The sequence below is a fragment of the Fringilla coelebs genome, assembly GCF_963513975.1.
Source record: "Fringilla coelebs genome assembly, chromosome: 16".
Classification (NCBI taxonomy): domain Eukaryota; kingdom Metazoa; phylum Chordata; class Aves; order Passeriformes; family Fringillidae; genus Fringilla; species Fringilla coelebs.
Window position 1 is genome coordinate 4,313,841 of NC_140042.1, and position 17,461 is coordinate 4,331,301.

The 17,461-nt window shown below is 58.0% G+C and overlaps 1 protein-coding gene across 1 annotated transcript; it reads right to left on the reverse strand.

The window, feature by feature from the left end:
- Positions 1 to 5,893: 5,893 nt before the first annotated feature.
- On the reverse strand, positions 5,894 to 17,076 carry LFNG (LFNG O-fucosylpeptide 3-beta-N-acetylglucosaminyltransferase). Its single transcript, XM_084216892.1, has 8 exons — positions 16,658 to 17,076; positions 9,801 to 9,849; positions 8,871 to 8,970; positions 8,567 to 8,720; positions 8,391 to 8,476; positions 7,941 to 8,106; positions 7,640 to 7,725; positions 5,894 to 7,552 (listed from the first exon to the last, which is right to left on the reverse strand). The coding sequence occupies exons 1-8, from the start codon at positions 17,051 to 17,053 to the stop codon at positions 7,486 to 7,488; spliced, it is 1,104 nt and encodes a 367-aa protein (XP_084073018.1). The 5' UTR covers positions 17,054 to 17,076; the 3' UTR covers positions 5,894 to 7,485.
- Between the last annotated feature and the right edge of the window lie 385 nt (positions 17,077 to 17,461).

A 17,461-nucleotide genomic window follows, 5' to 3' on the forward strand; every position in this document is an offset into this window, starting at 1 on the left:
TAAAACCACTGTTCCTGGTTATTGATCTGTGTTTTGTCCCAGAGGGGGCGTGGGGCTGGGCTGGTGGCTGCAGTGGGGATGTCCTTGTGCCTGGGGCAGGAGATGCTGGAGCAGCCATGGGACACATCAGCCTGGGAGATGTTCTCCTGTGCCCAGTGAGTTTGAACCCTTTGAGACCCCTCTGCTGCTTTGATTATTCCCCACTGGAGCAGCAGGAAGGACGAGCGGTTCATTTCCACCAGCACAAGTACAAGAAATGTGGAAAAATATCCTGGGATGGTGCCCCCCCAGCTCAGCCCTGTCAGAGGTGTTCCTCTTTGGGAGAAGATGAAACTCAGCATGGGCTCACCTTGCTCAGTGCTGCCCCAGGGCATCGTGGGTTTCTCTTTAGTTCTGTTCGAGCATTTCTCTGATCACAGGCCCACCACCACATCACTATCACGCAGTGAACTGAAACCTTTACCTTCCTCTAACTTTCCTGATCTGTTTTCTGCCTGATCCTGCCAGCCAAAGGAGGCTCCTGCCCCCATCCTGTGCTATTCTTGCCCTGACCTCAGCCCCTCCCTTCCTAGGAGTGGGGATAAGCAATAATTTAACTTTGTCTTTCTAAATGCCATGGGGTTTTTTTAAATGCTGTGAGTAGGGCTGGAACCCACACCAGTGCCCACGAGTCCAGTTCAGAACCACAGAGGGCTCCTTGTTGTGACTTACCCCTCATGGCTGTGAATCCCAACAGACACCAGTTTTCCTCCCTTCACTAATAATTGACAAATGTGTCTCCCCTGTTGTTTTTTTATTTCCATCTAAAGGAGAAACCCACGTTTCCCATCTTCATCCCTGACCTGAGATGATTAAGTCTGCTCTCTAAAGCTCCAAAAGGGCTTGGAGCAGTCAAGGGAATCTCATGGCATGAAGGAAAATAAAGCCCAGATCAGAGACATCAGTGTAAATATTTTACCAGGTTTATGGACTCCACCAGGGATGGGAACATGCAAAGGCCACCTTCCTGGTGACCTCTGCCAGTGTTCTCCAGCCACCTCAGGAGCTGCAGCTTCACTCCCAGTCCCAGCAGGAGCAGGGCTGAGCTCTCTCCTGAGCCATCAGGGCTTGGAGAAAACAGAGGGAAGGGTGAAGTATGTGTTTGAATAAACCTCACCCTCAGATCAGCCCTCAGTAGTGGTCCCTTAGATCTCAGTCCTGGGAGATAAGGCAGGGAGGGGTGCCCTGGGGAGGCGCTTTCAAACGTGTTTGCTCTGTGGTGTGCTGAGCTCTGCCAACACCAGCGGCGCCTCCGGCAGCTCCCGTGGGATGGAGGATGGAAAACCATCAGGCAGAGCTGGTGGCAGTGGGACACAGTTACTGACTGCATGTCCCCATCTGCTGCCACCTCTTGGGGTGGGAAATGGCCCCAACTGCAGGTCGTGATTTCTGCCGAGCGTGGCACTGTGCAGGCTGCTCTGCCCAGCTCCTTCCATTGGGTGCATTTAAGAGCTGGATTTGGGATTCTTTGGGAAGGTCCAGGGGGATTTTGCCCTCTCCATGAGTCCAGGAAGGCAGCAGGGAGCTGAAATTGCAGCTCATCTTCTCTAACCCCTCCCGAAGCACCCTCACTCCTGAGGTGTAGATATTCTCAGTTCAGTCAAAGAAAGAACAGCAACAATTTCTCACAAGCTAAGCCTAAGGATCTTAGAAGAAAAAAAAGTCAAACAATTATAATCTCTCTTTCTATAACCATTGTTAATAGATATAATTAGCTAAAAGTGCTATACATCGTGCACCAAGTGCTATTCATAGCACACACCTCTCTCTTTCTATATCCATTGTTTATAGATATAATTTGCTAAAAGTGCTATTCATGGCACACCAATAATGTTAGAAGTTTTTACCTTAAGACCAATCAAGTCTTAAGTCCACTACTGTCCCTATAAGAACTGTAAATTTTTTAATACTACACTTAATAATAAAGTGTCTTTCAAGGCTTCTGCATCATGGAGTCAGATGCCAATCACTCTCTAATCAAAACCACCTGCCACCACGCTGAGGAGTGACCCCATCTCCCCATCCCCTCTGTGGTGCTTTCAGGAGGTCATGTCCTCTCCTTGTGCTGCGAGGGAAGCCGGGACAGAGCTGAGTGTCCACTGGAAAGAAAACCCCGAGCAGGGAGACTCGGATCAGTCTGACCACGTGGGGATGCTGGAGCCCTGTGCTTGGCACTTCGTGAGCAGCGAATGCTCCATCCAGGGCTCCTCCTCGCCCCTGTCTGCAGCCCAGCCTGCACCAGCTCGGTTTGTCCCAGCACTCCAGTATCTCCCAGTTCATTTGGGAGTGCCCAGGCAGGGACAGAGGGTGTGGGCTCACTGTGGCCATGATGATGAAGCAGCAGGTCACGCTGCTGTGCCTTCATGCTGCTGTGTGCTGCAGAGGGGATGGATGGTGGCAGGAGCAGAGGATTTTCCTTCTGCAGCTGGGCTCTCCATTGCTGCTGGGACCGTTTGCCTCTGCTCTGCCTGGAGCAGGGGATGTTTCTCACCATGACCTCAGTAAAAATCCCTGCTCAGGGATTTTTTAATCCCTCCCAGCTCGTGGAGGGAAGTGGGAGGAAGCACAGCTCCCTGCTCACTGCAAGGTGTTGCAGACGCTGGTGCTTCCTCTTCCCACCAGGCCAACCTCACTCCATAAATCACCTGGCCCCTCCTGAGCTATTCCAAACACATCAGCTCTGGGCCTGTGCTCATCAGGGAGCCAGAATGGCCCCCACTGCCCAAGGGCTTCCTGACTCCACAGCCTCCCTAAATACAAGGGCTGGCCAGGCTGATGAGGGCACGGCTGGAGCATCACCCAGCGCTGGCACGGTGGTGGCACTGCTGCAGTGTCCCTGCAGGGTCCTGTCCTCAGTGTGCAGCAGCACAAACCCAGCGCTGCTCCCCTGGTGAAATCATGGTTTGGTGAGGGCTGAAGGGGCACACATCCACCGAGGAGGAGGAAGGAGGGTTGGGAGCGGGGCTGCTCGGTGGTGCTGCAGATCTCCTCTGGCAGCGCCATGGGAAGTGTTTCCAGATGCTTTAGGGATGCTCACTTTATCTCCTCCTCCACTCTTGGCTTGCCAAATGGCTACAGCAGCAGGACTGGCCCCACTGGGCAGCTGAGGCGGACCAGAAGCAGCAGTTGCTGGGAGATCTGGGGCGAGGGGGATTGGTTTTGATAGATTCAAGCCTGGTCTTAAAAGTCAGGAAGGAAAAATAAACTTTGTAGGGCTTTTGGGTTATTTATTTTAACCACCTGCATGTTATGCAGGGGTGGGAAATAGTAGAAGGGTGAAAAAAATAAAGGGCCAGTGGTTGAGAGCTACTCTGTACATCCCAGTGCTGAGTCTTGGCCATCCCACAGCCATCACTTTCTGCTGCAGGGCTTTGCAGCCCCTCACTCCAAGGCAGACAGTGCTGGGGGTGGATTAAATCACCTCCAGCTGCACAGAGGTGGTGGGATGTAGATCATGCCCCCATGGGGGTCCCAGCACTCTCCCACCCAGCCCTGGGACAGGCAGCTCCCAAAGCTGCAGCTGCATGCATCGCTCAGGCCCTGCCATTTGGATGCTTTTATGTTCATTTCCCACAAATATTCCAGTTTTCTGGGCCAAAGCAGCTGGAAGTGGCTCTTGGAGCCAATTCACACAAGTTTTGTTGTCTCCCAACACTGCCCTCCCACCCCAAGCCTCAAGTACTTCTCGCTGCTGTCAGTACCAGGATGGTGTTTGTCCTGTCTTGGGTGTTTGTCCCAGTGCCGTGCACACAGTCCCTGGTGAAAGTCCCCACAGCCAGGCTGGGAACACAGTGACTCACATGAAGTCTGGGACTGCAAGTGACCCAAATGCAAATTAAACCATTATAAAAAATAAATAAATAAAATTAAAAGGAGGTTGGAAACAGCAAAAAGGACTGAACCAGTGTGTTGCTCTCTGCCCTCGATGTTGCAAGCACCCAGAGCTGGGGAAAGCCTTTAGCCAGGCACAGTGCTGGAGCATCCCCTGGGCACAGTGCTGTCAGCAGCAGCAGTGCCTCCACAGTGGCAGTGTCCCCAACAAGCCTGGCCTGTCCCCACCCCATCACCACACACCAGACTCTCCAAAAGGTACAGCTGCCTTATCAGCTGCCTCGAGCAGGCGAGAGTAAACAGGACGTCCCACACCAGCGCCGGGGTGCAGATGAAAGCAGCCTGGCCTGCAGAGTCTGCCAAGTATGCGAGAGCAGCAGGCTTTGCTTTTGTTTTCCTTTTGTTTATTAATGCCTGTATTTATTTACTTTTCAGCCCACGAGTAGGGGAAGGAGGAGGGAGAGGCTGGGAGCCTGGTGGGAGACAAACTGGAGGGCTGGTGACCCGCCTTCCCCCGCTTCTGGAGGCTCAGTGGGGTATATTTAATTTAATTTTATTATTTTATTTTATTTGTAATTTTATTTTTTTATTTGTATTTATTTTACTTTTTAAGACCCCATCAAGGAGTTGCACCATGCCCAGCATCCCCCCAGCCTTTACCCCTGCCAGGGGCTCCTGTTCCTCACAGCAGCATCCCAACCCCAAGGCACAGCCCCTGGCTGCCCAGTGCCCAGATGGGCACTTAACCCACATCTGCCAGTCCTGTCTGGGGTGCAGGGAGGGCCAGGCTCAGTGAGGGTGACAGCACCACTGCTGGGAAGTGCCCACGCTGCCAAAACCGCAGCCTGTGAGCAATAGGAAAACTCGTGGGGGGCAGATGGGGCTCGGTGTCACAGCTTCCTGTGCCTGACGCAGGGCCCTTCGCTGACCCTGCACCCAGGGAGGCCCGAGGGCCACCAGCTCCTGCAGCCAGCACCAGCCCTGGCCCCGGCAGCACTGCTGTCCATCCACCCTTCCCTTCCTCCAGGACACTTTTTGGGGTGGCCAGGTCAGGGCAATGCTGGTTCTCTGAGGTGACACTCTCAGCCAGAGCCCCACCTCACCAAGGGCTGCAGAGGTTGGGGGACTTTTGATTTTTGTGGCTGTCTGAAGGGTGAGCGGGTTGGGAGGAGGGGTGGCTGCTTCAGCACACACCGATTTCCTGCCTGACTGTATTTTTAGCAAGGCCAGCCCTTGATAACCCAGAGATTCTAGCAAAACTGTGAAGTAAGTAAGTGTGCCGAGAGGAGAGGAGAGGAGAGGAGAGGAGAGGAGAGGAGAGGAGAGGAGAGGAGAGGAGAGGAGAGGAGAGGAGAGGAGAGGAGAGGAGAGGAGAGGAGAGGAGAGGAGAGGAGAGGAGAGGAGAGGAAAAAAGAAAAGAAAAAAGAAAAGAAAAGAGGAAAAAAAAAAAAAGAAAGAAAAGGGTGCTGGCTGTGCAGGAAGGCTGGGAGGAGGGCACAGGTGGAAGCTGGTACCAGTGGCACCAACAGGACCGGTTTGGGGGAGCAGATCTTAGGCTATCTCCACAGCCCATGGAAGCTGGGGCTTGTTTCTGGCAGGTGGATGCTCAGCGTTGGCTGAAACTGTGGTGGAGAGGGTGAGGGGAGGGCTGGAGGGAAGGGGCTCCTCCCCCGCAGCCCCCAAGCTTCCCACGCACACGCCTGCCCGCCGGCTGTTAACAGCACCCTGCTAACAACCGGCTCTCACCTCATCCCCACCGCCTCCCTCCCACCCCCAGCCTGGGAAAAACCAGCCCCGAGGTGCCAAGCCCCGTCCGAGCCTTTTGGGAAGGGGAAGGAGGAGCGGAGCCTGACACCCCGGGATGCAAATGGCCAGCAGGATCGCGGTACCCGTGGGAAAAAAGGGACGGAGGCGCAGCCCCTCCTCAGAGCATCCCTGAGAGCTCGGCCAGAGGTGATAACATCTGCGGGGGATCAAGGGCTGTTCAGAGCAGCACATCCATAAAGAGACGCCGGAGCCGGGAGCAGGTGACTGTGGTCAGCAAAAAAAGCCACTTTATTGGTGACCGCTCCCACGGGAACCCCGTGGCAGCGATCGGGTTCAGGTCCCTGAGAACACACTGTCCATGCTGGTTCCCCTTCCCACATCTATTGCTTTAAACACATCCTAGGTACAGAAAGCACAGAGTGACATTCCAGATACTGGAACATATAAATTAAGGTAAGTGATAGTTACAAGAAATCGCAATTTTTTTTTTTCTTTCTTAAACAGATTATCAAAGGTCGGGGATTTTTCTTTTTCTGATCCACAGAAAATGTATAAAAAGCATTTTAAAATCTACATATTTCTCAATGTGTTTTTTTTTCTTAAAAAAAAAGGCACAGTAAAAAAAATACTGGCTCAATAACATATTTACAACACACCCATTATGGGCTATTTTCACTCAGCTTCAAGTTGGAAATGTTCAGCTCTGGCTCGGCCCGGGGGCAGAGAGAGGGCTGGTGTTGGCAGGCAGGGCAGCTCTCAGAGGATGTGGGGTCCCTCTCCCTCCCTGGATAGATCCCTCTCCATCAGGGAGAGCACAATGGGAGGGTTGGGAGATGCTGCCGGCCTGTGGCAGGTGCCCAACTGTTCAGGTGCCTCCTGGGCAGCACCCACAGCCAGGGCAAGGCTGGAGGATGCTCTGGCCCCACTGGGGACACCCACACAGCCCCCAGGCAGACCTCAAGGTGCTCCTTTGCAGAGCTGCAGGGCTGCCCGAGCAGCACTGGAGGGAGACCCTGGACAAACACGGTGCCCACCCCACTGTGGCAGATCTGGAAAATCCCTCCTCCCACGCCCATATTTATAGAAAGTCTTCACACCAGTCTCTAAATAGTTCACCCACCAATGCTGCCAGCAACACTTCACCCGTGTGGGGGGGAGCTCTGGGAAATGGAGTTAACACCAAGACCAGCTCCCAGCCCACCCCACTGTCTCCCTCCAGTGAGGCTGTGGAGCACCCAGCAGCTCTGCAGGACCCTGGAGGAGCCATTGCCATGGCCAGAGGCTTCCTCAGCCCACCTCTGCCTGCCGAGCCAGGGAGCAGAACTCACAGGGACCCCTCATCCGAACCGGGAGCCAGAGCTTCGCTGCTGAGATTTTGGGACTGGGAGAGAGGATGGGCTGGGTCGGGGGTTATGGGAGCGGGTTGGGGGGGTAGATGCAAAGAAGGGAAGAACACACCAAAAAAAACACTTAACATTTGAAAGGAAAAAAAAAACAACCAAACCATCAAGGAGAAGGAAGGCCGGGGTGGGGCAGGGCCCCGCAGCGCTGCCCACGCATGGCGTGGGGCCCGCCGGCCGCGGGTGCCCGGTGGGTAAGTGCTCAGTTCCCGTCCCTCTCCACCCTCCCGGCCGGACCGGGCAGCGGGCACGGGCAGCCGGGCAGGCAGGGCAGGGCTCAAGGGGCCGCACAGCAGCCTTCAGTACACACACACTGTGCAATACCACAGCAACGACGTCCGTCCGTCCGTCCGGCGGCGAGGCCGGACCAACACACCCGCACGCAGGTCCCGCACGCCCGTCGGATACCGGGGAAACTCGGGACGAGGTTGGAGGGCACGTGCTCCTCCTAGTAAACCATGTTGGTGGGGCACCACGGCGTGTCGGGGTACAGCAGGCAGTGCACGGAGCGGAACCTGAGGAGGAGAGGAGCAAAGCTGAGCACGGGACGGCGGCGGCCCCACGGCAGCCCGGTTTGGGGGGAACAGGGAGCCCCAGCTCACCTGGATGGGTCCTCCTCGACAGAGAAGGCTCCCTTCATGTGGATGGAGTTGCGCTTGTTTTCGAACATGCCGTAGCTCAGCGTCACCTGGGGGGCAAGCACAGAGGGGTGAAGCGGCCGACATGGCCATAAGGATCAAGCAGAGGAAAGGGGAGCTGCAAAATTCACCCCATTTCCCAAAGCCTCCAGTGACACCTCGCATCATCCCACAGGGATGGGGCTTTTCCCCTCTGCTGTTTTGGTCACACGTCAATCGATATCTTAGCTGCGATGCCCAGTTTTTAGGTGACAACTTGGGGTACCTGTTTGTGGATCTCCGACTTGGGCACCTGGTGGAGGTTCTCCAGGTGGGAGTGGAAGAGGTTGCTCCGGATGAGCTTCACACCCAGCACGGACTCGATGATGTAGCCGATGGTGCAGTCGTCAGGCAGGCGGATCTTCTCCGCTGTGCTCATGAAGTGACCCCCACTGCGGGGAGACAGAGAGGGGCTGCAGAGGAGCAAAGCCCAGGGGATCTGGGCACCCTGTGGGGTTCTGGGCTTGGCCAGCGGGTGCCCAGCTCTGATTAAAAGTCACTTTGGGGCAACTGAAGCCCTTCCCAGCTTGTTTCCAAGCTCCCTGCAGACACCCCCAGAAGGCAAAGAGAGAAGGGTTGTGGGACATGGTCCAGCATCCGTCCCCAAAAATGTCACCTCTCTGTGCCCTGGGGACCATGAGGAGTCCCCATGGGAGAGCAACACCAATGCTCTTACCTGGCCCAAGGGCTCATCTTCAGTGCCAGCCCCCGGCTGATACAGAACCCTGCTCCACCCGTGGCAAACCAGAAATGCACAGGATGCTGCGAGAGAGGGGAACCAACGCAGTGAGACAACAGCTCCTTCTCCACGCAGCCCAGATAAAACCAGCCCCAAACTCTCCCCAGGCTCACCATCTTGTTCTCACTGATCCTCTCTGTAGCCTGGATGGGCCGGTCCAGGCTGGGCTTCCCGATGTAGATGTCCTGTGTGTGGGGGTAGCTGGAGAGCAGCTTCACCAGCATCCGCACGTTCACGTAGTTGTCATCGTCCACGTGGCAGAACCACCTGCAGTGACAGCAGTGTCACACCCACCCGGGGCAGCTGCCCAGTACCCACGCTGAGGTAGCGCCCCAAAACCACAAATGGTCTCTGTTTGGACCATCCTGCCCCCCTTTCACCCTGCCATCCCCCACAGCAGCCCCAGGTACTGCTTACTTTCTGCCGGACTCGATGAACTTGTCGTACTCCACGGCCATCTTGCAGGACAGCGCCTGGCGGCTGTGGGCAGCCGAGCAGTTGGTGTTGATGACGTTTCCTGCAGGGAAAAAAGAGGGGTCAAAGCCCAGCATTGGTGCATCCCACGCCTCCCCACACACTCAAACGGTGACACTTCACCACTCATGTCCCAGGTGTGCCAGGGGAATGGAAACTCATGGATGATCCCGATGCTCGGTGACCCACACGCTATGTTGCTTTGGGCAAATGATGAATTTTTGGGGGAATGTGTTTTTTGTCCATGTGAGAGAAGGGTTGGGATGATTAATGAATGTGGATGCAGCAGATGCACTGTAGAGCAGCCCTATCCACGTTTTAAGCATGATGCCACCCCACATCACCCTGCCCAGGGTGCACTAGCCACCCTGGGGGTTAGGGGATGTTTGTGAGCCCTGAGCTTCCCCAGGACATGGTAGCAAAATCCTTCCCCTATTTTTCTTGCCCAGCTCAAAGGTAATCACTTCCCAGCCTGAAAAGGAGTCATTTGCATGGGGAGAACGGACCATGCTGACCCCAGCCTGAAAAATGCTTCCATGAAACACTGTCAGTGTTGCCATCAACCCCACCTTACGCCAGGGACAAAGTGGTGCAAAGGCACCCTGTAACTGTGATCCCCATCAGCACCATGCAGGGGATGGGATGGGCTGGGCTGACTGGGAAGTAAACCTGCCCCCAGATAGGACTCCCAGGCAGAGGGTGCTTTAGGCATCATCAGTGAAACAAACTGTCATTCTCAACCCAGGTTCCTGTGGCGAGAGCTTTTTCAGAGTTCCCAGGGCAGGACCCACGCCAACCATGCTCCACAGGTGGGAGCTTTTCAGGGGACCTGGCCAGGTGACACACACAAAGGGACAAGAGCCACAGACTCACGTGCTTGCTTCTTCAGCTCCTCATCCTCCCCGTCAGTGAAGATGAAGGTCTGAAAGAGAAGACGAGGCACCTCTGAGGACCGAGGGGCTGAGACCATGTGGCTCTGGATGTGACACAGCACCCCTGGGCAGCACCTGGAATCAGCTCCTCCAGGAAGCTGGTGGCGACTCCTTCCCCCTTGCCAAACCCCCGAGTGGCACTGGAGAGCCAGGCAGTCACACAACACCCCCAGCTTCAGACCAGGCTGGTGCTGAGCTCCCCTTGGGAGCAAACCCCAGCCCCCGCACAGAGCATCCCCACCCTCTTGCCTCTAGCACGGCCAGCAGCTGGCAGGGAGGTTTTGGGGGCTGCAGGGGCTGTCCCCAGCACCAGGGGAGGCGGGGGCATGCAGGGGAGCAGGTGCAGAGGGCGGCCTGATCTGAGCAGGGATTTCAGAGCTGAGCCGGCGCGCGTGGCCGGGGTGCCGCAGCAGCCGCCCAGGCAGGTGTGTTTGTCCCTGGCGCCGGCTCCAACCGCGTCCCCACCTGTGTCAACAGCACGTGGCTGTCCTTGGCCCCTTGCACAATGCCTCCACAGCTCCTCTCTGCTCCCTGGGTCCTACCCAAGGGGGCTGAGACGGTGCCAGGCAGTGCCACTTGCCAGCCCCGAGGAGGGGACGGTTCCCCACTGCCCCATCCCAGTGCGATCCCATGGTGCCAGGCAGCACCCGACCGCCTCCCCGGGCCCCTGAGCTGCCTGCCCAGCCTCACTCCTCTGTTTACACAGCTAATTCCTGGCATATGTCACCCAGGAAGGAGGATTGGAGGGGCTGCTCCGGGCCCGGGATTTGGGGAAGGACGAGAAGCAGGAAGAGAGAGCAGGGGGTGGGAAAGGCATCGCCATCAATCAGCGGGCAGCAAACAAAGCTGGAGGAGAGAAACCACAACCAGCTGCCAAGCTCTATTAAAAACCAGACGTGCACAAAAGGGCAAAGGAAGAAAGACAAAAGGGCTGGGGGGGAAAGCAGGAGGCAGCAGAGGGGGGACGATGGAGAGCTGGGGATGATGAATTACAAGTGAGCTGGAAATTGGGTGCCACCCCGCAGCCGGCCCCGGGAGCGCGCTGGGGTTTTGTGGCTTGTTTGAGGAGCTGAGTACAATAGTGGGGTTGACTTTACTCAGCGAGGAGAGTTAAGCGGGCAGCAGTCATTAGCATACAGCTGCACTGGTTAACCCAGCCCTGTTTGCTCAGGTCCCCAGCCGGGGCTGGTGGGGAGAGCCCGGAGCTGCAGTGAGCCTCAATGGGAGGGGACGGGGCTACAAGTGACCTTTGGGGCCTGAAAAGGAGAAAAGAAAAAGCGGGGGGAAAATGATGGAGGAGGTGGGAAGGCAAGTTCTCACAAATGCACAGCGTGCCGTGCAGCCTGGCTTGTGGGGAGGGACAGAGGTCAGGAAGGCTCTGAGCAAAGGGGATGGGGAAGAGCTGGTGAGGAGGGGACAGCTGGGGGACGGGGACCCATGAGCTGCAGGGCCAAGGATGCCTGTGGCTGCTGTGTCTCCATGGACACATTGCTGCTGGGGTGGCACAAGGCCAGTGCTGTGTGTAGAGGAGGGGCTGTCACCCCCAACCAACTCGGGGTCCACCTGCTGGTCTCCATTTCCCCAGGTGCTCAGGGACTTGTTGAGGTACAAACTGAAGCAGGGCAGCAGAACAGCATCCAAGGATGCCTGAGACAACCCCATCACACAGGGGGTTGGCACACCAGCCCAGGTTTCAGCCTCGCTGGGGGGGCAGGGAGCGCACAGCCTGTGCACAGGCGAGACAGAAAATGTTTGCTTGATTAGCTCAGAAGCGCCGTCCAGCAACTGCCTTCAGCTGCTCCAAAAATAACCCCACAACTAATCCTGCACTCAGCCTCTATAAATAGAGCACAGAGACAATTGTTTATTACTGGCCTGCACTGAAACGTTTCATCCTAGCCAGGCATCTCGCCTCGGCCCCTCCCCACACGCATCCCTGCGATATTCCTGGTGCGCGTGGACCAGGTGCCACCTCAGGGACTGGGACAGGAGCACACAGCTGCAAGGCACCCCCTGTGGGCACCTGCTGGGGCCTCACAGGTTTCCCACATCCCTCCCAACCCCACCATGACATTAAGTTAAAACTAAAACAATTAAAGGCTTCATTTTTTAAATTAATTTTGTAATTGATTTGTGTTTCTTGGAGGGGAGATGCACCCTGCCTGCATGGCCCTTCACCTGGGGCTGCAGGGGAGAGGAGCAGAGGTGACAGTCAAGCCTGGGAGGGGATAGGTCAGGAAAGGAGGAGAACAAGTAAAAAACATGAATCCACCTTTGGCATCTCCCAGGTGGGATGCCAGATATGAGGGCAGCATCCAGTTCACAGTGGTGCAAGTGGACACTGCAGCCAACATCCCTGAGCTGTCACCTGTAAACCACCACCTCCAGACCCAGCAGGGCCAGAAAACACTCCCAGCCCTTACAGCCACCTCTCTCCCACTTAGCCCCCGTGCCAGCCACAGCACCGAGGGGTGCAAGGACCTCTTGGACCCCCACCCCAGTAACTTTTCCTGCAGGGTGCAAGAGAGGAAGGGCCCACTGCCCCCCCCACCAGGCCCTGCAGGAAACCTCATTGTTCTCAGAACTGCAGCTTCAAGAAACACAGGATGCCAAATCCCTCCCGAACAATAGCTGCCAGCGCTCCTCACAGCCCCGCACAATGCGCGGCCCCGCGGCCGGGACTGAGCGGCACCCGGGATCCCCGTGGCCAGAATGGGGTCAGCCCTCCCCCAGCTGCCCGCCAGGAGCCAGGCAGCCGCCGGCAGCCCCCGCTGCCCCCTCCTCGCCCTTGGGGAGGGCTCTTTTCTGCTTTTTCTTCCTCCCCTTCGTTTCTCCTTTCAGGGTGACTCATTTCCCCTGCACTGGTGGAGCTCGTGGGTTGCTCATGGCTGGGTGCTGCACAAGGTGTCCCTGCAGCCAGGGCCACCATCCTGGCCCTCTCTGCGCTGCCTGGCCGAGTGGGACTTCCCAGGGTGACACACTCACAGCATACCCCCATGCCTGCCACCACCCCCACCAAAAGGGGAACCTCGGCCAGGCAGGCACCCCGTGACCCTGCAGGGCACAAATCCTGACCCTGTGCCACATCTCACTTCCCCATGCCAGGAGAGGATGGAGCACTCCAGCACCCTTTGCACAGCCACCCCACTTGGGTGCAGAGGAAGGGAGGCAGCAAGAAGTGCTGGTTTGGGGGGGGCTCAGTCTCCAGCTGGTGAGGGGTTCAGGATGCTGCCTGCCAGCTTTGTGTCCCCCACAGCAAATGTTCTTCTTTTCCCTCCATCCTCAGGGTCTAGGGGGGAAAATCCCCACCCCTCTTCACCAAGTTTGGAGCAGTGTGATGGCGATGTCCCTGCAATGACAGCAGCCCCAATCCATGGGGGTGGCTTCCCCCGGACCGGGGGCGGGTCTGTGCTGGCACCGGATCCCAGGGCTGGGACCTGCAGAGGCAGCGAAGGGGCTTGCAGGGCCGCGGGCCCTTCCTCCCCCTGCTCCCTTCAGCAAGGGGAAGAATCCTCCACTGTAATTTTAAATGCTATAATTTTTAATAACCTCCTCACAAACAATGAGCTCATTGTGTGGCAAGGGTCCCCCACCCTCCCGCCTGGTGCTCCACGCGCCGCTCACCGGCTCCAGGGCTTTTATGGGCAAGGACAGCAGCATCGCTCGGGACGGGCAATTAAGGGGCTCCCCACCCCTTAAACCCACACAGGCCGCGCCGGGGGACAGCAGGGAGGGACCCTCACACCCCATCCGAGTTCGTCAGTGCTCGGCAGGCCCTGGCACACGGCCCAGGGCCGGGGGGAGGCAGCTGCACGGCGGAGCTGGTTTGGGATGAGCAGCCCCCGGTCTCAGCCGCTCTGGTGGGAGTGCAAGCGAGACTCGCGTGCCAGCACACTCCAGCGTGTGGGTGGGGACCCTGGCCAAGGTGCTAGAGAAATCTGGGAGCCGCCATCAGAGGAGCGTGCTCTTTGGAAGGCAAACCCCGTTGGCTTTGCCCCGAGAGCAGGAATTTTTCAAAGGCTGCAATTACCGCGCCGCCGAGCGGGAGGCAGCCAGCGGATCCTCATCCCACGCTGCCGGGACGGCGGCCCGGGCTGCAGCCCTGGCGGGCTCCGAGGCGTGTGCCGAGCTGCCTGGATGCCTCTGGGGTGCCCCAGGGACACCCAGCCGCCTTCCGGGCAACCCCAGGGGCAGCAGAGGTGTCTTTGGCCACTCTGCCCCTGCGGATCACCCGACTCGGCAAGAAAGCAGTGGATTTAGACTTGCTCCTGTCCAGGGTTTCTGCTTAATGGTCGTTTTCCTCCCCACTCTCTTTCCTTTCAAGTGCAAAGTTTCTCCAGCCCGCACTCCAGCATCCTAAGGATACTGAGACAGCTGGAAACTCTCCCCAAAGCAAAGAGGGGAAAGCCCATAACTCTCCTCCAAAAGCAGCTTGTCCGGCCTGGATTGTGCAACCCAAAGAGGAGATTTAGAAGGGAATAGGGATGTGCTCTCCCCGTGCAGAGAGGCAGGAAGGAGAAGGGGGTGCCCTTTGCAGTGTCTTGGAGGTGACAGAGGGCAGGAAACAGGGACTATTGTGGGCAGAACAAAGAACGGCCCAGGAAGGACACAATGGCTGTTCCCCCTATCTGCCAGGGTCCAGGCAGGAGCTACCTGCTGGATTTAACCCCTTCTCAGCAGTGTCTGCATCCCTCCTGCCTGGCTAATGAACAGCCAGAGGGAGGCTGGGGTTTGAGTGAGAGGCGATCAGGAGAAAGAGACGCAGCATCAGGCAAAGGAGATTCTCAGCCCTTGGGCAGGAACTTCCCCGCATTGATGAGGCAGCTCACACGTTAGTGAAACCCAGAGTGAGAGAGGATGAGCAGAGACAGGCCTGACTCAGACCAAGAGAGACGTTTGAGTGAAGGCAGTGCCCCGCTGCCACCAAATCACCTCCCTGGGATGGAAACCAGGGGGCCAGGCAGGGAAGAGACGCAGGAACTGCAGGGAAGCAGGAGAGAAGAGCCCCATAGCACCAACCCCACACTCTGCAGGCAAAAAAACCCCAGCCTGATGCCAAGTTTGGGGAAGCCCAGGGTGCCTTAAAGATTCCCAGGGACAGCGTGGGAAGAGTGGAGCCCATCACCCGCAGCAGGGCGGGCTCATGCCCTGTGCCTCGCCTCCCCGCAGCCCTGCTTCGCTCCGCAGGAGTTTGTGCTGCCTCCAGCTCTCTCGGCAGCTCCTTGTCCTCAAGTGCTGTACAAGAGCCGTCACTCAGCGGCTTGGCTTGTCAGGCAGGCACCTCGCCGGGCTGCGGCCCCCCTGGCTTCATGGCCCTCATCTCTAGGCAACCTGACCTGGACACGGCCGGCTCCGGCTCCCTCGTTCCCATGGAAAGTGCCACACAAGAGGCTGCGAAGCCTTTTCTCTGCGCCAGGAGAAAAGGGGCTTTGTTAGCTTGCCCAGGGGGACAGCGTGAGAGCCGAGCCTTAGGGCTCTGGGAATCCAAACGGACAAACGAAGAACAAAAAAAAAAAAACCTAGAAGAAAGCCGGAGCTCACAAGAGGGAGAAGAAAAAAAGAGCAGCCATTCCCAGGATCATCTGTAGGTGCTCAAAGAGCGTTTCACTCCACCACCACTCACCACCCCCTCGCAGTGACAGCAGAGCATAAAAGAGGTTTCCATTAAATAACTGGACCAAGGAGAAGTGGCAGATCCACTGCCAAGCCCAGGAAATCTGAGCAAAAAAAAAAAACCAAAAAAAATCCCACCAACCAACAAAACCCCCACAATTCAGAGGGAAAAAAAAGTAGCAAGATAATTCTTGGGGTACAGTGAAGGAGCAAAGACCCCACAAGGTCCAGCAGACTTGGGTGAGGGGGGCATGGGCAGGTCAATCCTTCCCCCGTGGCCTCCACCCTCAGCCACTCCAGATTTCCAAGGAAAACAGTTTGCAAGCAAGAAACTGAGTTCCAGGCCAGGAGGAAACACGTGAAGACAGTAGGAAGAAAAGGTTAGGACCAGACATAACTTACTTCTGGGAAGCTGTCTAAGGGTAGAAAAAGTGTCTTAAGAGCAAATGGCAAAGCGCATTTCCTAAGGAAACGGCTTTTTTTTTTTTTTTCCTTTTGAATTTTGCTTCAGTTCTTGAAGGACAGAGTAAGAGACTGCCAGGACTCTGGGCAGGACATCAGTAAGGTCAGGAACCAGACTAGCTGGAGCTGCCCCGGTGTGGGTGAGCCCACAGAGCTCCCAGCAACTCCAGTCCTGCCCAGTCCCTTGCCAGGAGACCGAGAGCTTCAGCACATCCCAGCAGCACATCTCCCAGCCCTGGGCTGATAATCTGGGTGTCCTTTGGGCAGCACAACTGCAGGGGCCTGACCCGGCCTGCGGCACCCCCGGGCGGGGCTGCACCCCCACACCGTGCCTCAGTTTCACCGGCCAAAAGCAGAGCAGCTCTGCAATGGGAGGCGCTCAGGGGAAAGGACCCCGGAGCAGAGTTTGGGGAGGCTTCTGAGTGTGAGGAGCCAAGGTCGGGCTCTCTCCATCACTCACCCTGCAACGCTGCATCTCACCCTCCCAAAAACACAGCTGGCTGCAGAGCAGCCCAGCCAGCCTCGGAATCCCACCCGGCTCAGCGACATGGGGGACAAAGGAGGGGCAGGTGGCATTTGCTGGGTCACGGCACCACCCGGATCGCACAGAACGAAGGGTCAGGACCGCGGCGGAGAAGCGCGGGCTGCAGCCCGTCCCGAGCCGCTCCATCCCGGCCAGCGGAGGGGAGCAGCCCCGTCTCCATCCCTGTCCCCATCCCTTACCATGTCGCGGTTGCGGGAGATCCAGGTGTCGAGCAGCAGCTCTAGCCGCGCCTTGTGAAACTTCTTGGTGGTCTTGACGGCGATGAAGACGTCGCGGGGGGAGATGTCCTCGGCCGGCGGCCGCGGGGGGCTCGGCGGGGCCGGGGGCAGCTCCCGCCGCGCTCGGCTCAGCCGCCCGAAGTAATCGGCGAAGCTGCGGAGCCCTGGCGGCCCCTGCGCCGCCGGAGGAGCCACGGCCGCCGCCGCCCCCAGGCTCTGCAGCGCCCGCTGCGCCCCGCCGGCCTCCCCCCGGGCCAGCCCCGGCCTCCCCGGCGGCTCCACCATGAGCACCAGCAGGCAGGTGAACATGGAGCCCACGAGGGACAGGAGCAGCTTCCTCCCGCAGCTCTTCAGCATCCTTCCCTCCGCTCCTCGCCTCTCCGCGCCGCCGCCACCGCCGGCCCCCGCCGCGCCGCCGCCTTTAAAGCGCGCCCGCCCCGCCCGGGGAGGGACGGACCCGGGGCCGCCCCACGCGGGGCGTGGGCACCGCCCGGCCCTGCCCGCGGACCGCCCGCGCCCCTCCGACCCCCGCGTCCTCCCCGCCAGCCCCTACACACGTCCCGGCTCCTCCGGCCCCGTCCTGCCCGCTCCGGCCTCTGCCCTGCGCATCTCCGTGCCCGCGGCCGGGAGCGCACGGCCGGTGCGGGCAGGGTGCCGGTGCCTCCTCCTCCTCCCTTTCCCCCGGTACCCGGGGATGGGAACGCTCTGGTCCCCTGTAGCCCCCAGCGCGCTGGGAGCATCGTTCGCGACTCTGTCGGCAGCAGA

Bases quoted from the DNA above. Each gene is read 5' to 3' on its own strand.
- LFNG (XM_084216892.1), bottom strand. From the start codon at position 17,053: ATGCTGAAGAGCTGCGGGAGGAAGCTGCTCCTGTCCCTCGTGGGCTCC. The intron at 8,971-9,800 runs GTGAGTCTGTGG...TTTTCCCTGCAG, and splicing joins GGAGCTGAAGAAGCAAGCAC to GAAACGTCATCAACACCAAC. The intron at 8,721-8,870 runs GTAAGCAGTACC...CTGTCACTGCAG, and splicing joins TTCATCGAGTCCGGCAGAAA to GTGGTTCTGCCACGTGGACG.